Here is a 21,488-nt window from a genome sequence, read left to right as displayed (position 1 = left end):
GCTGCAAAAACTCTTTGAAAGCGTACCAATCTTGCACCTCAATAAGAACAATAGAGGACAATAAAAATAAAAAATAGTTCGAACGCTCTAAGCAGAGCAATGTCTTCAACTAAATTGTATAAGTAAAGCCCGTCTCAGCATCTGCCCCAGTAGCCCGCTTCATATTTCTCCTGCGAATAACAAGATAGAGTAGACCAACAGCGGCCAATGCCACCACCTCCATGCCCAGCGAAATAGAATTACCCATGACATATCTTGGCGAGTCTCTCGCTGGGTATATTTGTGACGATGCAATTCCAGATGCATTAGCAATTGAAATTAGTAGCGGGATTCCAACGGAGCGAACATGCTCGTTTTGCAAGTTGTTGGTCACCCAGGTTACAATGAGGGTATTATATGGATAGACACCTATACCAAGTTAGACGGAAGCCATTGCGGTGGATTATATCAACTTACCGGCAGCAATCAGGAACATGGCAAACAGACCGACACCGTGCTGAGCGGTGCCAATGATAATGGCATATCCGATCAGAACAGGGATAGGGACCATCATTACAATGAGTCCACGCTTGTTAAGCTTATCGGAGATCCAGGCGATGAAGCAAAGAACAAGACAGCCGAAGACGTAAACCGGGATCGAAAGATAATTCGCCTGCAAAGAGGTATAGCTAGGACAGTCAGCACAAGTTGTAGTTCGATGGTGGGAGAGATAGCCTACCCGAGGCCAACCATGATGGTGGGCAAGAATGTTGCAAAGCCAAAGAGAGGAATAGAGGAACAGAATAGTCCCAAGGCGGCGACATAAATGATGGGCTCGGTGAAGGCCATGCGGACGTATTTCCAGGAGAATTCCCCCTCACCCTTGTATGCAGCGTCTCTTTGGATCCGCAAGCTCATGACAGCGCTCTCCTCTGCATTGAGAAACCAAGCCTTTTCGGAGCTAAAGGGAAGGGTGACCCAAAGTGCCAGCCCAATGACAATCGAGATGCATCCCTCGATGATGAACAACCACCGCCATGCAGCAAGACCAGCTCTTTCGCCCATGAGCTGGATACCATAGGCAATGAGGCCACCAAAAGCCCCAGAAAGAGCAATGGCTCCGTAGAGAACTGCAATACGCTTTGCTTGCTGTTCGCGAGAATAAACTGTGGAAATGATGAAGGCAAGGCAAGGGAACAGCGCAGATTCGAAAATTCCCAAGAGAAGTCGCATGGCAATTGCTTGATGGTAGTTCTTGATGAATCCGGTGCCGAGAGTGATAACACTCCAGCCTACCATGGCAACCGCGAGGATGGTGTTGGCGCCCCATTTCTTAACGGCCATGACCCAGGGTATTTCAAAGACGACGTAGGTTGGGTAGAACAGAGTGGACAAATTGTTGAACTGAGTGCCAACAAGGCCAATGCCTTCTTCGAAACCAAACACTCTCGCGTTTCCTGTCAAACAGTCAGTTCCCATTACATTGGTGTTGGAGAGTTAAGGATGGGCCACAAACCAATATTGGAGCGGTCCAGGTATGCAATGAGCATGAGTATCGCCATCTGTGGCATCATGAACTTGTCAAATTTGGATATAGTGCGCTTTTCAACAATAGGGTCGATGACGACGTTGCTGACGCCTGTGCCTGAGTCGGGAGAGTCGCCATTGCTTCCTTGAGCAGAGATAGAATCACTGACGCGTTCCTTGAGATCGCTCATCGTCGTGACTGGTGCAGCAGCGCAGTTGAGATTTCTGTGTTTGGCCAAAGTGATGCCTTATTCCACTCAGTCTGCGAATTGATGCCAATTATATTCACGGTCTGTTCAAGATGCCATGTGCAGAGACTTAAGTCCAATCCGATAGTGGTAGATAGGCGGAGATACGGGACAAGTTGCGATAAGATTACGCAGTTCCTAACGCTGTTTATCATTTCCGGTGTTGATAAGGTCTAGTCTCTATCTAGATCAAAGAATAACGCTAAAATTCGCCGAAATGCGCTAATAATTTCGCCGAAATGCCTCGCCGGATTATGGAACTGTGGATACCTCGACTGATTTGGATGTGCCTCACATGACATCCTTTGTCAAGTCGGAGTTCGAATATCCACAACATTCCTCGTAAGACGTGTATTTAGTTCTGTCCATAGTTTCCCCTTCCGATTCCAATCAAGGATAACTCAAAACGACAATGACAATAAATTCGGAATCTCGTAGCGAAATAGCTACCTCACCACAGCCGAAGATGACGCTTCAAAGCCAGCTGTCAACGCTGAAGATCCCGACTGTATCTATAAACAGGGACCAGTTGATGGATGACATACACTTTACCGCAAAATTCGGTATGGGCGAGAGATGGGGCGAGTAAGTCGACAGAAATGCAATACCTCAGATAAACATACTCACCATCGAGATAGATCACCCACTGATATTGGTATGGCCCGCTTGGCGTTGAGTGATTCCGATAAACTTGTACGAGACTGGTTTATCGAAACCGTCAAATCGTTTGGCTGTAAGGTGCACGTGGACGAGATGGGCAATATTTTTGCTATTCGACCTGGCAAGAAGGAAGGCTTGCCCACCGTCATGGGATCTCACCTCGACACCCAACCAGCGGGTGGAAGATACGATGGCATTCTCGGCGTCCTTGCCGGAGTTGCTGCTCTGAGAGCTCTCCATGAGGGAGAAGTCGAAACTGAATATCCCGTGGGCGTTGTTGACTGGACCAAGTAAATCTCAGCCTCTTCTCTCGACGAGGTATAAGTTGCTCACACGATGACAGTGAAGAGGGTGCTAGATTCCCACAATGCATGATGGCTTCTGGAGTATGGGCCGGAGTTACGGATGTGGCCAAGGTCCATCAGATAGCTGATATCGACGATGCCAATGCTACTGTCAAATCAGAACTGCAACGAATTGGGTATTTGGGATCGACAAAGGCGCACTGGACAGCCACACCACTCGCAGCACATTTCGAGTTACACATCGGTATCAACTCCCGTTGTCTATCAAGTCACTGTAGCATGCCGCTAACTTTTATTCACAGAACAAGGACCGATTCTAGAGGCTTCCCACCAGCGCATCGGCGCCGTCCAGGGCGTTCAAGCAAGCAAGTGGTTTACCATTACCGTGACAGGTCGCGAGAGCCACACGGGAGCAACCAACTTTGAGAACCGATCCGATGCCTTGCTAGCGAGTGCGAAAATGATTCTCCGATCGCATCAAGTCGCCACGCAGTTTTCCTCGCTCGCTTCCACCGGTCTATTGAATCTAAAGCCGGGAAGCACAAATACTGTCCCTGGAGTTGTGACGTTCTCCCTGGACTTGCGCTCCAGTAACGACAAAAATATCGACCTGATGGAGAAGATGCTTCAGGAGGATTTCGAAAAGATCGCCAAAGACGAGGAGGTTGGTGCTATAAACGCGGGCTGCACCCGTGGCCGTGGCTGTACAGTGTCGTGGCAAGTTGATTCCGACGCCAAAGTCGCCAAGTTCGATGAAGAGTGCATCGAGTGTATAGAAAAGGGATCAGAGGCCTTGTTTGGACAGGCAGCTGCGTCGCTGACAAGAAGGATGTACAGCGGTGCTGGACATGACAGCGTACATACCTCTACGAGAGTGCCCACAGCCATGATTTTCGTGCCGTGTCGGGAGGGTCTCACACATAACCCCGCAGAATACTGTACAGAGGAGGATTGTGGGAATGGAGCACAGGTTCTATTGAATGCTGTACTGCGATATGATCAGTTAAGGTCGATGAAGATGAGCTCGTGAGATGGTTAGCAAGGCAATGGTCCAGGGTTATTACTGTAAATCATCAAAAAATAGAGCATCTCCAGAAGATTGCACAACGCGTTCATCCGTAGTGATTCTTCTGATTCGAGCGGCCCCTACACTAAGATTAGTTTTCTCACAATCCACTGATGATTCAGACTGAACCTTCTTCAGCGTCATGGTAGAGTCAGCTATGCAAGGTGCCGGGATGATCACTGTGCCAGGTTGACAATAACACATCGCTTTCGTCAATGGAAAATTACAGGCTCTTTTATCAATATCAAAACGTGAATCAGATCTTATGGACAGTCATATGTGGCCAATTGTCAATTTGTGAACTAAAGCTCACTTTGATCCATGTATCACTTCCGCCAGGTGCCTATTTACCCTGAATATCTTGTTCATATCAGACCAATACATTGCATCCAACCTCAATATCCCCAAACTCATGTCTTGAAAACTTTGCGATTGGTGTCTCAAGATTTGTCGCCATCTGTCTATCAGGCCTTTGCACGTAATGGCATGCTCTACACTAGGCGATTGGACAAGAAGCAACGCAAAGAAGCTCGAGGTTGTTGCCCATCCTATCCGAGACCCTATAGGATATCGCGTTTTAGTAAGGCTCTGGAAAGTAGCAGAACTCAGGAGGGTATGACATACAGGAATACCAAAAGCCCGCAAAATCCCACGACATCAACTCGACAGTGAAGTTGGTCACGAGAGCTGCGCACTTTTCGGCGGCGGAAATGATCGGCTCTGCTTGGTCTCTAAAGCTTGAATGTGGTTCTTTCCTCTTGCCAGTCAACCGTTCTAGATCTCTGGGGAGCAATTGGGTATCAAGCAGAGTTGGTGCGCTAGACTCGTACACAGCCTGCTCCCTGTTCTGAGCGTCAGGTACGTCGTCGCCAAAGTCGGCACCTCCGAGCGGTCGGAGCAGAGCGCGGTAAAGTAATATTTCAAGAGTGAGGTACGCAAATCGTAAGCATGCAGCTGAACTTGGTGCTATGGGAGCAGTCCGTTCGGGGTCCGACTTTCTGGGCGATTTTAAGGAAGCCGGTAGTTTTGCATACCACATCGCTAGCTCTTCTCGGAGCGGCCGTATCGTCTTGATGGATGCGTCAAGATTATCAGCTAAATATTGGGTCGCTCGTATTGTGCTGTGATGGTAACTTAGTTCCAGGGCGGCTAGTGAGTGAAGGGAGTCTTACTAAAGCGCGCTGTATACGTTATCCGCAATACACGCCAATGTCGCGACATGTTGCGAAATCACCCGTTCGTCGGATCCGCCTACTGGGGCTGAAGCCTGCAGAGTTTTGAGGAAGTTCACAACTTCAACAGACATGCCATCACGTGGAATGATTTCATCAATGTCAAAGTCAGAGCTTGTCAGGCCAGAGACGCTCCATTGATCTTTGGCAATGACAGACGGCCGCCCAAGCAGAAGGCTTCGCCAAGTCTCTTCAGAAAACACCATCCACCACAATCGGCGTCTTAAACGCTTCTCCCAAGCGGGAATGGACCACGATTTGCACTCTAAGTGAAGACCTAGGCTTGTGACGAGGCCTACAGTAGATGTTGTGAAGGACCACGTGAATGATGTGTCTGCAGAGACGTGTTGCACACCAACCCGAGGCTTGTTGAGAAAGAGGACCGCTGCAGATATTGTGGCCAAGCGTGGAGTGTGCAGCTCTGATTGGATTCCCTTGTAAACAATCTGCCACAATTCTTCTGAAGATGGCTTTTTATAAATACTTGAAACACACAAGACGTCGTCGTATGAGCTGAACTGCAGTGCAGACGCATAAATTGCAGCCAGGAGATATGGTGGTATTGGGTCCGAGATTGGTGACGTGGATGAATGACGGCCAACAAGGCTTCGGGCTAGCTGCGATCGGGAAATGACTGGAAGTGCTGGATAAATATATTGCACAAAGCTGCGACGTCAGTTTCATTATCTTGACGAGGGAATTCAGACCTACAGTAATACAAGTCTTCGTCCATGCTCATCATTTACCAGTGCATCAAGCTCAGACTTCACTGACTCCTGGTTGTACGGCTGACTAACTGGGCCAATCTTTTTGAGCTCCTCTCCTAGTTCGTTCGAAGTCAATAAAAACTGGACAGGAACATGAGAGGTTTGTTCATTTTGAGTGGCGGAGCTTTGTTGATGCAGCCCTTCAGAACCATGACAGTCAGTTTGAGTTCTCCGGTATATAACCTGAAGAAATGGAAATTCGTCTGCCTCATTGTATAGGTAATGGCGTAGCAAATACGGGTCCGATTCTCCAGATAAGCCGAAATATGTGCTTTGAAAATTGGCTCTCTGGTCGATACTGTTCGATCCATGGTTCGCGTGTTTGGGAGAAGCAACAGGGATGATGGTGCTAAGACGGTGTCCTACTTCAGCGGTTTGCATGGGACTAGATGTATTCGAGACTGGGCCAGAATTCTGGGACTCCACCGGGCTTGAGCCCATCGGGTCGTCTATGTCAAATACTCTCTGATAAATAGGTTGCATGACATTTGACGCAATACCTTCAAGGTCGAAACCCACGGTGTCGAGTCCAGTAGGCATTTGCTGAGGAGTGGGCGAGACCATTCCGACAGGATCGGACCATACTCTTGAATCTGTAAGTCCTTCGAGTATTGTAGAAAGTTCCATGTTATCGGGGTTAATAAAGTCGTCGTGACTCAAATTATGCTGGAGATACCCGTCGCCTGAGTCCTTGTCGACGGTGTCTTCTGCAGTGAATGCCTTGAAGCCTTCGGTAGAATCCAGCATAAATGCATCGCTGGCAGACGATTCCGTGTCATTCAGCCCCCTTGCGTCACTTGGGCTCGCCCCAGTTGCAGTGGGGGGGCCTCGCCCATGCGTAGGATCATCCAAGAAGCTGCAGTGCTGGCCCCTCTTGCGACATGAAATACATGATACCTCATTATCAACTCGACGGCACGATGTCTTTCGAGCACGGCAGAGCGAGCATGGACGGTTTCTTTTTGAGCGGTAGGGTCGGCGTGATGTAGTAGAATGCGGTGGCAGCTCTTGCTCCTGAGTCAAGTATGACATGGTCCCCGACCGAGCGGGAAGGGTTTTATGAAAAGAAGAGGTTGAACTCAGTATTGGAAACCCTCATGTCAAATATCCGCAAAGAGATTGTCGTTATCACCCTTTGGAAAGTCTTCGATAGGGAAATTTGCTAGCAGGATCGCCATGTGGCGCCATGTGGTCGAGTCACGTGGCATATTAATAGAGGATAGTGCTGCGCTAACCAAATTGATCAGCTCGGTTGCTAGGCAGCTGACATGAGAAAACATTCATCGCCAGTCAAGGTATTATGGTATGTTACTGTATGTTACGAGTCGGATGATGTGATTAAATATAAATGTTTATTAATCCAGCTAAGATATCTACAGACATTTATAGTGAGGTAATTTATCTCAACTATATATTTTATCTCCCGCAATTACATAGTTCTCATCTGTATCCTCTGGGCCCAACCTGCAGCCCCGGCCGGTCGAACTATAACACGGGGCAACAATGATTCTGCAGCGATCCTCTTTATAGCCCCAGTACCTGACCCCGAAGTATTGAACGACAGGTAGGCAGGCTATGGACACAAATGGCTAGAACTTCTTGGGTGTTGGGCTTAAGTTCCTTAGCTTGAGTAGCCGTTGGCTAGGTAAGGTGGGGGATCCACATTAGCCACGGGTAATAGGTCATTCCGAGGTCATCAAGTAGTACGGGACGGCCAGATACTCTACCCCGCAGATCTGGGGTTGAGAACCGTGTTATATATATGTAGAGCGGATTTCTCTCCCATCTCAACTTACAAACTCTGTTGGCAAACTCCGGTTCTTTAAGCAACTCGCCCCATTACCTACCATGGATCTCTCGAAGCTCACCAAAAAGACCCTCCAGGTCTCCCGCGGATTCACCTACACCTACTACACCTCCCCTGCCCGGGATTCTAAGCAAACTGTCATCCTATTTCACGGCTGGCCCGACAGTGCGTCGCTCTGGGCCGGTCTCATCAACGACTATCTCGTCCCGAATGGCTATGGTGTTGTCGCCCTAGACTGCCTGGGCTACGGCGGGACCTCCAAGCCTACCGAGCCTGGCTCGTATGCCTGGCACCATCTGGCGGCTGATGCTGTCGAAATTCTCGACTCCGAAAAGCTGAACAGCGTCATCTCCCTCGGCCACGACTGCGGCAGTGCCATGTGTCAGCGACTATATAACTTCTACCCCTCGCGTATATGCGGAGTTGTCATGGTGAACGTCGCCTATATCCCCCCAACCGGTCAATTCGACCTTGATATGGCGAACAGCATAGCCAAAGAAGCATTTGGCTCCAGTAGCTACGAATACTGGCACTTCTTCACCGCAGACGACGGCGCGGACATCATGAATCAGAGCCTCGAGTCCGTGTATAGCGTAGCATTTACCGAACCCCAAACCTGGCTTGAGAACTGGTGTACCCCCGGCGGCATGCGTAAGTTTGTCAGCGAGAGACGGACGCTGCCGACTATGCCGTACGCCACGCCTGAACACAGGGCGGATTTCATGGAGCGATTTGGAAAAGATGGTGGTTTTAAAGCACCAAGTTGTTGGTACAAGGCGTGGACGCTCGGTGTGCAAAATGAGGCAGAAAACTTGGTGGCCGAGGATGCGAAGACGATCGATGTGCCGGTTTTGTTCTGGGGTGGAGAGCAAGATGTTGTGTGCAAGCCCGCATTGCTGCAGCCGAGCGTTGATGCAGGCTTGTTGCCGAATTGCAAGAGCGTGATAAGGGAAGGGGGTCATTGGGCACTCCTCGAGAACCCAGTTGAGTTTGGTCAGGATGTGTTGGGTTGGGTGCAGGCGACTCTTGGCTAGACAGTATTTATAACGTGGAAGTGGATAAATCGCTACATGGCTATTCTCTCTGAAAGTACCAAGAGGTTAGGGTGCCCTAGCACACACATACATATAGGGGAGACCAGAAGCTGAACAGTAAAAAACACACCAACAGTAGTATGAACAATACAGACCATATACTCCCCGAAAGTACATTGCCATAAGTCTTACTAGAAACCTAATTGTAGTTAATAGTTGAGTTAGTTAAATTGTCAAATAATTAATAAAGCTGCTTATTCCCATCAGGCTTCTGCTGGTATAAGGCTGGAAAGAAGCTTACTGCTGCTACTGTTGCAAGCGTGAAATATTTTGTGGGATAGAATACATAAGAGGAAAGAAGAGCAAAAGTGAAGGTGTAGCACGGGAGTCAATAGCCCTGGTAGAATATCTGAGCATTTCCCTGAACAAGGCAAAGATACACAAAGCTCTGTATTGGTATTCTAGTCTTTCGCATGGAGTTCGAAGGTACCCAGCACATCTCTTGATCCTTCATCACCAATAACACGTATTTCATCGGTATCGTTGCTATGATCGCGCGTCATGTCAGCGTGGCTGCGCCATCCTTTGGAGTAATTCGTGAAACGCCGGGAACATCCACTGAGCAGCGGCTTCAAGGTCGGAAGGCAGGCGCAAAAGACTGCTACATTGACCTCTGCCACTGACCACATGGCAGCATCGACGTAATCCCAGTTTGGATCCGTCGTGTTTGCGGCAATTTTGAGGCTGTACAAGCGGAGGATAGAGATCAGGCAGGTCCTGATGATAAACCCACATGCGTTAGCCCAGACCACAACTGACATATATCCCAAGGGTAAACAAGGGGGGTGTAAAGTGCCCAACTTACAAAAATCCCACAGAAAAACAGCCAAGCATGACAATCTTCTGTCGACGGGGGGCATTGAGCTTCCAGACGGCCGGTAGAGGCAGAGCGAGTATTGCAAAATCCGTCACAATCATCAGCAGGGACTGAAGATACCAGTCCACTATGCTCGGGATGCATGAAGCGTGCACCGAAAAGTCCCAGAATCCGTTGATAGGTATACAAGGTACGATGTTCAGCGCTATTGCGGTAGCACCCCAAATGCCCATGCCGATGAGAAACCAAAAGCAGAGTCTGTATAGTCCTGGGTTGGGAAAGACGCGGCGGTAGAAAAAGAGGAAGGAAATCTTGACGGAGATCAAGGCACCGTTGTAGAGGATGATGCTGGCATAGAAGACCTATGAGGCGAGAGAATGATGGTTAAAATTGAGGACTCACGGCAGATTTGTACCGAGCGTGGGGAGCGGAATACCTTCATGTGAGGAACCGTCATCCAATCTTCCGCCATCCAAGTATGCCTACCAAGACCATATCGCGTTCCTGGAGGTCACATTAGCAGGTATGATACATCTTGCAACGATAGGCAAGGGAAATACTGACGATACGGTACTGTAAAAGAGGTCCCTATGACGAAAAACTTTCGGCCCAGTTAGAAAAAGCATCAGTTTTACTACAACGGGAGGACCATTACCCCAGCCGCGAGAATGCACCAGTCATCGATCCCCACCCACTTGCTGATACAAGCCCGCGAGTAGAGGCGCATTGCCACTGACGCTACGGCAATAGCGCAGGTAGCAGCGGACAAGGCAATGATGCTGGCAACCCGGGACTCGGAGTCGAGGGCATGATTCGGTCCTGGGTCAGCCATCTTGGTGCGTCGATTCTTTCTGGTCGCGGGGAATCACGGGACAGTAGAGGATCCCCGCAGTCTGGGCAGCGGTATCGGGATATATATTATATAACTGACGAGCGCCCCTTGATTCACTCGGTTGCATGGGGTCCAGGAACAGCCAGAGACAGCCAGGAACAGCCCAGACCCAGCCAACAACTGTTAGCGCCATCACATACAGACCGTGGTTAGGGCGTTCCCGGATCGAGACCAGCCGAAATGTCCAAACCCGGTTGTCTAGCCATCAGCCCTGTATGGCGGAAGCTACCGAGACAAGGCGGTTCACGTTTATTCGCAACATTATTACACACGTGATATAAATGCCAAGTGTCGTCCAATGAGGCAAGGCTCTTCGTTTGCCTAAATGACATCAAGATATGGATACTACGAAAAGAATGTTGCCCAGAGGCGCAGGTTAACTCAAATGATGGGCGAAAATGGAGTGCACATGTAAAAAATGGCAGAATTTTCCTGATTAGCCCCTGATGATCGCCGACGCTTTGACCTTCAGCCTCCTTCAGCCTATCACGCAGCATATGCGTCAAGGCGTAAGCAGTATTGACAAGGGTCTTAGACCTTGTCAGAGTGAATGTACTCAACAGTGACTTGATAAAACCTAGGGAGGGTGAGCGGATCTGTCCTTTATAAACAGCCTTTAAGAGAATACTAAGGCATAAGGAGAATACTGATAAAACCAGGTCCCATATATCTATATAAGAGAATGCATGATTTTATGCGGTCCAACGCGACGGCGGCGGCCGAAGTCACCACAGGTTCTTAACAAGTAGCCTAACGTAGCCTTAACAATTATCATATATCCCTGAGCCCTCGCAGGATTCCTAGCGCGGATTCAATCTGACGCCACTGCCAAATTCGTCACCATCTAGTCTCGTGCCCATTGCCTCTTAAGCCATCTCATTACCACCTCACCATAGCTGAAACCGCCGTGGTCAGTCCCCACCCGCGAAATGTCTGAGCGTCGGCAAAGGGCGAACACGTTTGACATGGCATTTCCAGTTCTGCAGTAACTTTCCGGCTCCCCGCCGTCCCATACTTTCATCCCCTAACTCGAGCTACGAGGGTGGCATACGTGTGGCCGCCAATCATCCCATCTCCCGGTCGCCTGGTCCATGCTATGCCGTTTGCCTAGAGGCCCAACAAACCTAATCCTCTCAATACTTGGGCTAGAACCCTTCGACTCAAGCCTCTGCCTAGACCCACCCTCGCGGCTCGAGCCTGTCGATCTTGAGTTTGTCCAAGTGCTGATCGCAAAGAATCTTCTTTTATGTCTCTTTTAAAGTCACGCTGGACACTGCGAGCCGCCCTACGAAGCCCAATTATGCGGGGTTCCATTGGCGCGGATCTACTAGTTCCATCGTGCGAATCGTCGTCCTCCTTAGACTCGCTTCCGTTGCTCATCGACATGGCCCCAGGGTACTGGTGCTGGTGTATGTGAGCGATCGATGCGGTGTGCAACACATAACCGCACTTGACGCTACCACCACCGGCTTCACCAAGATGGAAGAGAGCGCATGCCAAAGATGCTGTCAGACGGAACAGGTATGCAAGGAAACCCTATATCCGAACAGGAATGTGGATTCAGTTCTAGACAGTTCCTTGGGAACCTAGACTAGGAAATGGACCCACAAGACTAGGAATGTATCCACAAGCCTAGGAATGCGTCCCTTCAAGCCTAAGACCTAGCCTAGTGAGTCGGGGCTTTCCGGTCTTTGGGGTTAAAGGTCATCTGATCGGATGCTTGCAGCCGCTAGGGCTAGGATTGGTGGGTTCCTTCAACAGGAAGTGCTGCATCGGGTAGGACCGGTAGCCAGACCTACTGGGGCCATAAATTGGGAAGGTCTCGGACAGGACCTTCTGGACAGAACACAAGCATCATCCTTTAAGCATCTCATCATTTTTTTCAATTGACAGTCTTTTGACCTATCCCTTGGTGACCTATTGAAGGTCCATTTGATCAAACGGTATCAGCTGAAAAACTATCTATTTTGCCCGGCTGTCCGATTTATCCGGACCCCAAACCTGACCCTATCCGACCTTTCCGACACAACACTATCGCAGTCATCACAGCTCTGCCTCTGGGTGGGTTGTGTGTTCTTAGTGTCCTCTGCTCACTCCCTCACTCACTAGCCAACTTAATCTGACATCCGGATCAGCAGGATCCCGAGGGATGAAACAGCTAGCCTTCCTCCCTGTTAGGCAAGGAAGCAGACAAGATCTTCTATCGTCAACAATCAATCCTGTCTGATACATGCACCGATTCTCCCAGTAAGAGTATGGCCACAATTATTCGAGTCCTGATTTTATCTTCTGATACGTCACTGCTTAGGTCTATAAACTCAACCATTATGTAAACTGACATCGCTCACGAGTTTATGGCAGACCATCATCACAGTGACTAGCCGTAGTAAATCGCAGGTCGCTATTCAATTTACACACCACATCCACGACGGCAGCTAGGGGCGCTGTCAATCCAATCTGCCAAGGGCAGCAGCGGGCTTTTGGTACTAAAGGCTTTGATGATCTCAGTGCTATAAGGCTCTGACAGGTAGGTCTGCTACTTTGATAATAGGGGTTACTATATAGAGGCGATATATTTAATTCATCGAAAAGAACTTGACAAACTCTGCATTAGCTAGTATCCTGGCGCTGGGTCGAAGAATAGCGGCAAATTGACTTATATAAACCATCATAGCTCTCTACTCTTTGTAAATGGGTACCAGTACGGTCAGTTCAGTCTCTGTATAGAGAACCAGATTGATTTCCCTGTACTGCCCGGTTTGCTAAAGAGATAACGCCATTGCAGTAACAGTGTAGAGTCAGGTATCTGAAGGTATTGAGATGTAGGGGGGGGTGGTCAACTATATTTGTTTTACAAGCTTTGACATGGGGGTTTTGAGGGTGACTATTTGAGACTCAAGTGCGATGAAAATCGACTGAAGTATGCTCGAGGACCGTGATGACATGCACGGAAAACTGGTCAAATCTAGATCAGCTTGATTGCCAAACCGAGGCCGTTTTAGCCAGACAGGCAGAATATTGGCAGATTAAAAAGCAGCTACAAATTACATTCAGTGTATTGATCAAATGAGTGAATTGCTTTTTTTTATCAGGCGTCAAGGCATCATCGGCTGACTAAGTCTTTGGGTGTCAAATTACGTATCCTGCACCCCGCACATTTTCATCATTCTTGTTCCATGTATAATCCATCGTCAAGAGCCACGACCCTCTAAGGCATTGGGAGTCTCTAGATCTCGTATCTAGGGCTGAGTGCATTTTTTCCTAGTCCCAGAATTATCGCGGATGGTCGTAGCAGTCTTGTTCTATACCGACACGGAAATACCACCCACCTCCCGACTCAAACATTTTATCCCAAACTTCCATCTCGACAATAGCTACTGCGATTCGAGACACCATGGCACCTACTCACAATATCTACGCGCTGTACAAAAAGGATACCAGATACCTAGTTTACTGGCTGATCGATACTTCGAATCGCCTCATCAAGTCCTCGGCAGCAGAGAAAGATGAAACTCCGCAGGGTCTCAATACTTCGGGCCAAGTCACCGTCTCTGGTATACTCTCCATCTCGGAGCTCATCGCGCAGTATTCCGAACCAGTTCCTTCGTTCATTTACCGCCTCTTTCTGTCCATCATATCTGCTAGATCTACCGTGTACAACGCATTCCAACAGCTGCTCGGCTCAAAATCGGACCCAGAAGTGCAGCGGAACAATGCGAGCCACAAGCATTTCATCGACACGCTTATGAAGGCTTTCAACATCTTGGGTGGTGAGACGTGGCAGTCTGGAGGAAACGCTGGAGCTCAGGAACCTGGACAGGAAGAACTGGACCTTGAACAGATCATCTTTGGGAACAGGTTCAGTGCCTTGAAGATCGATGATCAAGAGGGCTACTCAAGTGCCGAGGACGATGGTTTCCAAGTCTCGGAACAAGCATCAGCTCCTCAACGGGCGGTGGCAAAGAAGTCTTCAGCAAAAGGCAAAAAGGGCAAGAAGAGCAAGAAAGCTAAGAAAAGCAAGAAGGGAAAAGCCACTGCCAATGTCAAGGAAGCCAGCTTGGACGATGTGCCATTGGAGAGCATCAAGATCATCGAGAGTCCAGGTGCACTGGTCACCGATTACTTGATGGCCGTGTACTCAGCTGTCAAGGAATGGGTCAGCCTCAGAGCCTTCGTTCAGGGTGTTTGGAAAGAAGTCGCCTATGAAGGTCTCAATGGAGCTGTGGCCGGAGCTGTCTCCAACGTGGCCATCAATATGATCAAACAGGCCGGATCCACCATCTTTGTCGACTACCCCGGGCATGACGACTACGAAACCATCATGAACACCATTACTCGTGGTAACCCAGACAGGGCTCAAGGAAACTTCCACATGGCCTTGCACAAACTCGACTCACAGAATAACATCGCAGAGACCGTGGTTGACAACGCCGTCGACGTCAAGGAGCAGTTTCTGATCTACGCCTACCAGGATCTGTTGGACTTCGTTACCGACTTCCAGGCAACACGCAGTGGAAAGCCCACCAAGGCAATGAGCGCCAAACTCGCCAACTGGGATCCGAAATTCAACTTGAAGACAGCTACCAAGCAGCAAAGACTGGATTGGCGTCGTGCATATACCATCAACTGGCTGTATGATCTGGTCAATGTCTTTTCCTCCATCGTGGTGCAACGCAACACTCTCAAAGGCGAAAAACATGCCTATGAGACAGTCGACTGGTCTATTACAGGCCCTTGGAACTGCCATCGGAGACTCTTTGGTCTCAACGAGTTTGCTGGCGCCATTACTTCGCTGGCGATGAAGAAGCCTGGGACGAACGTCAAAAAGTCGATTCTCCCGCATCACGTTTTCCAGCTTCAGTGTATTGTCGACGCCTTCACAGTTTCCCGAGGCTGGTCCTTGAGCACCCTTCGAGGGCACGTCTTGGAGGCCCCGGCCAAGCAGTTTCGACCTAGACGGGACGTGGACCTCTTTCTTGATCGTGAGACCCAGCGATCTGGACACGGGTTCCTCCAGGCCGTTTCTGTCATCAAGCAGATCTTCCAGAAAGATGGCCTTAAGCAAGGCGATCCCAACCGCCTTAGTTCCCACTTCGAAGTCCTGGAAATAATCCAATTGGACTTCATTGACTGGCTTGGAGAGACCAAGTACATGCACGGGCTCAATACGATTCCCCCATCGCGTTTCTCGAATCACAACGCCAATGGCCTGTACGAGTACTCACCCTTCCTCTGCGGCACTGGTTTGATGGAGGGGCTGGAATTGGCCTATGGGTTCAGTATGGAACTTTGGGATAGCATGCCCGAACCCATGTTACTGATCCATCTTCATAACATGCTCGTGCGGAAGGGGTTCATATCCAAGCCTGTCGGGCTATATCTCACGCTCGAAGATATTTTCAAGGATTCTTTCTTTGTCAATGGCGAAGTGCCGACATCGAACTTCTACAATGCTCTTATGGCCAAAATGGGCGAGACAGGTTCTCAGTTCCTCCACCGCCAGAGATCTGCCACGAGGAAGAGGGCGGCCGCGGGGAACGACATACATGATATGCTGAACCTGGACGCAAACCGCTTCTTCCAGAGAAAGTCGAATCTGATGGTCTACCGTGCCGCGGATTGGAACCCTGATCGAATTCCTGACAAAGACGTCGCTTTCGGGACATTCTTGTTCTTCCAGCGTATTTTCCAAGCAAAACGCGTCGTCGACCCAGCGACCAAAGAGACGCGGTTTGAAGACACAGTTCTCGTCCGCGAGGCGAAAGCCAAAGGCATGGATGACAAGGAGATTCTCAACTTGCGCGAAGCATTTTCGAAAGGACTTTCCCCGGAGATGGGCACACTCCCGCCGTCTTTCTTGAAGTCTGTTACGCCTGGCGGTTTCAAGGGTGTGCTAGCTGGAGAGCTCCCCAAAATGGCTGGAGGGTCGTCTAACCCTGCAGATATGAGGCTTGCGGGTCGCGATCTTTTGTCGGCCATTCAAGTGGATATTAGAAACGACGTGTCCGGGACGATGCCGGTTTCGAGTCTGAACTATATCTGGGTGACTTGCTATTTCTTCATGCTGTTTATGACGATAGAGGATCGCTTGAAGGAGCTGCAGAACCCGCTTTATCTTCGAGCATACAACAGCCCCGGTCCGTGGGGGAGTCAAAAGCGCTCTGCACTGGTCTCTTTTGTTATGCAGGTAGAGGACGAAGAGTGCATGAGAGTGATGGCAGAAATTTTCGACGAGTCTCGCACTGGTTTCATGAGCCACATATACTGGGAGGATTTGGAGCTTTCTGGTTCAGAGCCTACTACTCGGAGCAAGCCAGTCATGGATGAGGCTGATATGTGTACAGTCATGTAATTTTCATTATTAATATTTCAATCAACTTGTCGTCATCTCAAACTTGATTCGCATTATTCATTCATGTGCCCTATATGTTAGACTCCCCTCTAATGTGGAAGCTCCCCGCAATCAGTCTCCCCGCTTCGTAATTGCGGGACTTTTCAAGAACACAACTTGACTGGCTGTATGGAGCGGGGAAGCTTCGTGATAAGAAGAAGGCCAATTACTGAGCAGAGACGAGTAGGGCGCGATGCCACGTTCTTGACCAGGTTAGCCGTCATCCCAGTCCCGCTCAAATACGCCCAACACGCCGCCTTCTTCTAGAGTTCCGGCCTCCCCGTCATCACTTCCACGTCCAAGCGAGCTGCCTGCTAGCCATGTCTTCAGCTATGAGCGGCAACATCAGAACGCGAAAGGGCTCCAAGCACGATAAGACGGGGTGCCTGACGTGTCGCTACAGGTACATTATTTGCCCTTTAGGCTCAATTTGATCCGCTGATCCTTGCTGACGTATCGGCCTGACAAGACGGAAGAAATGCGCTGACAACCGGTTTCCCATCTGTGGGACATGCTCGCGACTCAACCTGGAATGCATTCGCCAGCCAGCCAAGGACGTTGTTCCGGAGGTTTGGGCAACGCGGAAGGGCACAAGCAACGATGCTACGCCTTCATCGCCATCCTCGCCAGCTACGAGTCTCTCCCTGCCCGGGATCGGAGGCGGCTGCGTCAACTCTCCGCAGAAGCGGCAGGCTATGCGGTACTATATTTCCGTCTTGGCAACTCACCTCACTGTGAGCCAAGAGTTCAATTCGTTTCTAACTGGTACTTACCTACTTCCCCTCTCTGTCTACCCCTCTGTGGCATGGCTGCGTGCTGATACGTCTTCTGCCTCGTATCAGCCTTTCTCCCAATGGCTATGGAGTCTGTGGCCTTTTTTAACTCACTTCTCACTCTAACTTTGGGTCACATGTCCCTTAGCGATGAAACCTACAAGGTGGCCGCGCTCGAGACGAGGTCCACTGCCATACGCAACCTTGCTGCGGCTCTCAACAATCCATCCGATCGGTTCGCTTGCCACGAGACAAACGCCGCAGCCTGCCTGGCTTTCTTGATATACGAGGCTGGTGTAGGCGATTGTAGAGCCTGGTATACTCATCTCAAGGGCACCCATCACGTCATCGTATCGGCATCAGAATATTCCGGTGGAAAGCAAGTCGGCGGCCCAGAAGCCCTCAAGAACAGCATCGAAGGCCAGTGGGTCCTACGCAACTTTGCTTATCACGACATCATTGGAAGCATTACATTGCGGAAGAAGCCGTTACTAAACAGCGACTACCTTGTTGGCATTACCGACGTCGTGGATAGTTGTCTAGGTGTCGCTGCTGGATTGCTGCACATCATCGCCCGAATAAGCTGCCTTGAACAAGAGACAGAATCCCTGGGCCCTCTACTAGATGATCAAGCCAACGCAAGACAACAGTACTTCCGAAGTACATACACGCAGCTCGAGCAGGAGTTACTTAGTTGGCGTTGCCACACCGAGGTCAGCCTTGGGCTTGAAGCGTTGGCTTTTGCCTATCGAAATGCCGCGCTAATCATGCTCTACCGGCTTATGCGTCGCCGCCTTAGGACTGACCATCTTCTGATCCTCGAAAATGATCCAGGGATAGATGCCATCACCGTTATAGAGGCCAAGATTCAGGCGCAAGTCGTTGATACCCTTGGATACATTTCCCAAATTCCGGTCGGAACACCACCAGAGTCAGCACTTTTATTCCCGGTCTTTATTGTCGGCGGAGAGGCTCTACAGCAAGATGAAATTGATCCGATCCGTACACGGCTGCAACTGATGGCGAAAAAACGACAGTTTCGGAATCTTTCGCATGCCCGGGAGGTCCTGGAGGATCTCTGGGATCTGCGCAAGACTCGTCACGGGGCAAACGCCGACTGGACGCAAATCTTGGATGCGTCCGGCGAAGGCTTGTTGTTGACATGAGACGGAGAACGAGGCCACCAGTGAATGCGACTTTGAGGTTTCCTGAAGAATGGATCTCCAAGTAAAACTAAAATCAAAAAAGAATCTTGAAAATCTGCAACTATTTCAAATTGTATAAGCTTCAAGTTATTCAAGAGTATATTCATATATTTAGCTATCTTTTAATTGCTAGCATTTCATTATGTGTAAATATAGATAAATATCTCTATGCAAATATTATTTAATACAAGACAAGTTTAATATAATCCCATTCAAGGTTAAAACTCATATCCTGCAACATTGTGTCTTGGCAAATAATGATGTCGTTTCGACCACTGCCGATAACGAGCTCTCAGACTTGTTCCGGGCCCTTCGTTAGGGCGGTTTGTCGAGAAGAGCCTTGAGGATCGAAGCTAGATCTTTAAATTTCAGTGCACTCAAATTCTCTGCAACCAATAGCTGTTTCGTTGAGGCAACAATGTCGAATTAGAAGCGGCAACCCCAAGTTGCGTCACATCGAGAAGAAGAAGGCTGCCTGGTGAGCCACTTGGCGGTAGATTCCCGTGAGGCTTGTCGCGTCTTGGGCAGCAGTCGCAACGGTGCACTTCCTGAACTATTGGCTAGGTAACGAACTATACTGTTTTCTACTAATTCAAGCGTCCATATTTTATTAACCTTGATATAATCTGACTCGTTTGATGTCTCTCTGTTCACCTGCTTCCAGTATGTATGCTGGTCCAGCTCCATCTACCAGTTTCGAATTCCTCTTGATACGCATATTCAAAATCTTGTACTGTGCCATTGCAATTAAGCAGCAAATTACTGCAACTGAGATTAAACTCACTGAAACAGTCCACCCGGCGAGGTAAACTGGACTGTCCTTTTCTCGAAAGATTTGCCCACCAATAATGCCGGCGAGGTTGCTGGACATAATATACAGAGCCATGGTGACATTACGTTCTCCCGCTGACCGGCAGTTGAGTGACAGCCAGGAGCCGTTAATAGGGTCTATAGAGTGTTAACGCCTGGAAAACCGAGGACAGAAGAGACCTACGCCAAATAGCCACGACGGCAAGAGCGACACTCAGGACACCAAATTTAGCGTCCCTGTCGTTCGAAAAGATGAGAAGGCGACTGGTGAGCTACGGCAAGCTATGTGAGTCATCAAGCATCGAACTTGGGATGTAGGACTAACTGTGAATGTCCACCAGAGGGTCAAGCCAGCCAAAACAACGTATCCGCGGCGCCCGGTTCGATCGCTTCCTAAGTCAGCAATTGATATCCAAATCATCAATGGCATTGCTACTCACGCCATGTATCCCCAGATAGGGTTGAGCAGCAACTGCACCCATCTGCCAATTGAAGCGAATGCATTGGACTCAAGCCTTCCAAATCCATAGCTGTTGACAATAGTAGGAGAGTAGGATCCGAGAGCGTTTCCGGGTGCAAGACCGAGGAGTGCCATGACAAGATGTGGATAGATCCTCCAATTGGCGACTGCATCTAGCATCTCCCGTGGACTGACGTTCTTGCGGCGCTTCTCCTTCGTGGGATCATCTAGCAGAATGCGCTGATGCAGAATCGTCCTCTCTCGCTCGGTGAAATACTTGATGCCAAGGAGGCTGACACCCTCGCTCGGTGCTCCCGGGAAGATAGCTGCAAATGCAATGCCAACTAGAATGGTGAAGATGCCGTCGAAAATAAACAACCACTGCCATCCAGCCAGACCAGCGACTCCGCGCATATGCAGAACTCCGAAGGATATAAGTCCACTAGCAGCCTGAGAGAACGAGTTTCCCATGAAGAATAAGGAGAAACGAAGGCTGGTCTCGGACTGTTTGTACCACAAATTAATGCAGTACAGTCCGGCTGGGATATATCCTCCCACAGTCAGTCCCAAGAGAAGTCTGGTAGCGAGGTATGATGCCAAACCCTTCTGGAAGGCTTGGAATGTAGACACAAGACCCCAGGAAATTATCAACCCGGTCACCCAGATTCGAGGTCCCAAGCGGTAGAGGATCAGATTGCTGGGGACTTCGAGTAGCACAATACCTGCGGAGAGTAGTTGCTGTCCGATGTTGAATTGATCTTGAGTGATGCCCACATCTCCGAAGAAAAAATCCGTAAGAGCGAAGCCAATGTTTCCTCTGTCAAGTTGAAGGGCGGCGAAACCGAGGATCAGCGCCGGCATAACGAGAAAGTCAACCCTGTTGAATGTCAGCTCCGCTTTGAGGCACTTGAAGTGGTAAACCTACTTTCTCACAAGTCGCTTTTCCTCTTCTTCCGTCCAGTCAATTACAGGCGTGATTGGGCCCACCCCGCCGAGTTCGCTTTCAGAGCGCTCAGGCTGAGGTGTCTCGAGTGTTTTTTCCTGACTTTCCATTTTGATCATGAAGTTTTTGTGATGTCTCTGTAGCGTTGTTCAGAATTTGAAGTGGCCTGTTTGAAAATAACAACTTGAGGCTATATATCTTAAGTAATGCCCAACTTTCAAATTTCTCTTCCAAGGGTTGACCGTAATTGTCAAAGTTCTCATGATGAGCACTCCCCACTGATCACAAATTGAGACTAGCCTCCCCATAGATGCGCTTGCTGGCTTCTTATCTGGCTGGATAAGAAACACCGCCGTTATCTGAAAAGAATTGCACACCGAGATAACACTTCCGCCGGCTAAAGCCTGCTTTCTCCGGCGGAGATTGGAGATTCTTGCCGTGATGCACGCCTAGTCGTTATCTGTATTCCAGCAACAGCCACTGCTCATTACGTTGTTTGGCTAGCGCTTCCC

General features: G+C 49.4%; 8 protein-coding genes across 8 annotated transcripts; 4 read left to right on the top strand and 4 right to left on the bottom strand.

Moving 5' to 3' along the window:
- Window positions 1-109: 109 nt before the first annotated feature.
- BGZ61DRAFT_366807 (major facilitator superfamily domain-containing protein) lies at window positions 110-1,697 on the bottom strand (the record flags this gene model as incomplete). The annotated part of the gene is made up of 4 exons (XM_046241718.1): window positions 110-408; window positions 457-668; window positions 719-1,436; window positions 1,496-1,697. 4 exons carry the CDS (start codon window positions 1,695-1,697, stop codon window positions 110-112), a joined length of 1,431 nt encoding a protein of 476 aa, XP_046097362.1.
- A 523-nt stretch (window positions 1,698-2,220) lies between these two features.
- On the top strand, window positions 2,221-3,749 carry BGZ61DRAFT_366609 (uncharacterized protein; the record flags this gene model as incomplete). The annotated part of the gene is made up of 4 exons (XM_046241703.1): window positions 2,221-2,339; window positions 2,393-2,704; window positions 2,758-2,963; window positions 3,022-3,749. 4 exons carry the CDS (start codon window positions 2,221-2,223, stop codon window positions 3,747-3,749), a joined length of 1,365 nt encoding a protein of 454 aa, XP_046097361.1.
- Window positions 3,750-4,017: 268 nt separating this feature from the next.
- Window positions 4,018-6,926, bottom strand: BGZ61DRAFT_462284 (fungal-specific transcription factor domain-containing protein). The gene is made up of 4 exons (XM_046247269.1): window positions 5,729-6,926; window positions 4,958-5,683; window positions 4,410-4,906; window positions 4,018-4,345 (listed from the first exon to the last, which is right to left on the bottom strand). The coding sequence occupies exons 1-4, from the start codon at window positions 6,814-6,816 to the stop codon at window positions 4,095-4,097; spliced, it is 2,562 nt and encodes an 853-aa protein (XP_046097360.1). The 5' UTR covers window positions 6,817-6,926; the 3' UTR covers window positions 4,018-4,094.
- A 673-nt stretch (window positions 6,927-7,599) lies between these two features.
- BGZ61DRAFT_431343 (Alpha/Beta hydrolase protein) lies at window positions 7,600-8,625 on the top strand (the record flags this gene model as incomplete). Its single annotated transcript, XM_046243848.1, has 1 exon — window positions 7,600-8,625. The coding sequence occupies exon 1, from the start codon at window positions 7,633-7,635 to the stop codon at window positions 8,623-8,625; it is 993 nt and encodes a 330-aa protein (XP_046097359.1). The 5' UTR covers window positions 7,600-7,632.
- Window positions 8,626-8,931: 306 nt separating this feature from the next.
- BGZ61DRAFT_462281 (uncharacterized protein) lies at window positions 8,932-10,436 on the bottom strand. The gene is made up of 5 exons (XM_046247268.1): window positions 10,158-10,436; window positions 10,067-10,103; window positions 9,939-10,006; window positions 9,491-9,864; window positions 8,932-9,402 (listed from the first exon to the last, which is right to left on the bottom strand). The coding sequence occupies exons 1-5, from the start codon at window positions 10,332-10,334 to the stop codon at window positions 9,087-9,089; spliced, it is 972 nt and encodes a 323-aa protein (XP_046097358.1). The 5' UTR covers window positions 10,335-10,436; the 3' UTR covers window positions 8,932-9,086.
- Window positions 10,437-13,581: 3,145 nt separating this feature from the next.
- On the top strand, window positions 13,582-16,778 carry BGZ61DRAFT_462273 (uncharacterized protein). The gene has a single exon (XM_046247267.1). The coding sequence runs from the start codon at window positions 13,789-13,791 to the stop codon at window positions 16,744-16,746; it is 2,958 nt and encodes a 985-aa protein (XP_046097357.1). The 5' UTR covers window positions 13,582-13,788; the 3' UTR covers window positions 16,747-16,778.
- A 702-nt stretch (window positions 16,779-17,480) lies between these two features.
- BGZ61DRAFT_498886 (fungal-specific transcription factor domain-containing protein) lies at window positions 17,481-18,724 on the top strand (the record flags this gene model as incomplete). The annotated part of the gene is made up of 2 exons (XM_046251333.1): window positions 17,481-17,550; window positions 17,628-18,724. The coding sequence occupies 2 exons, from the start codon at window positions 17,481-17,483 to the stop codon at window positions 18,722-18,724; spliced, it is 1,167 nt and encodes a 388-aa protein (XP_046097356.1).
- A 649-nt stretch (window positions 18,725-19,373) lies between these two features.
- Window positions 19,374-21,086, bottom strand: BGZ61DRAFT_366682 (major facilitator superfamily domain-containing protein; the record flags this gene model as incomplete). Its single annotated transcript, XM_046241711.1, has 5 exons — window positions 19,374-19,711; window positions 19,758-19,845; window positions 19,899-19,962; window positions 20,014-20,910; window positions 20,959-21,086. The coding sequence occupies 5 exons, from the start codon at window positions 21,084-21,086 to the stop codon at window positions 19,374-19,376; spliced, it is 1,515 nt and encodes a 504-aa protein (XP_046097355.1).
- Window positions 21,087-21,488: the final 402 nt, after the last annotated feature.

Source organism: Ilyonectria robusta, assembly GCF_021365365.1.
Source record: "Ilyonectria robusta strain PMI_751 chromosome Unknown BGZ61scaffold_30, whole genome shotgun sequence".
Classification (NCBI taxonomy): Eukaryota; Fungi; Ascomycota; class Sordariomycetes; order Hypocreales; family Nectriaceae; genus Ilyonectria; species Ilyonectria robusta.
Note: the sequence above shows the minus strand (reverse complement) of the source record. Positions and strands in the feature narration are given on the sequence as shown.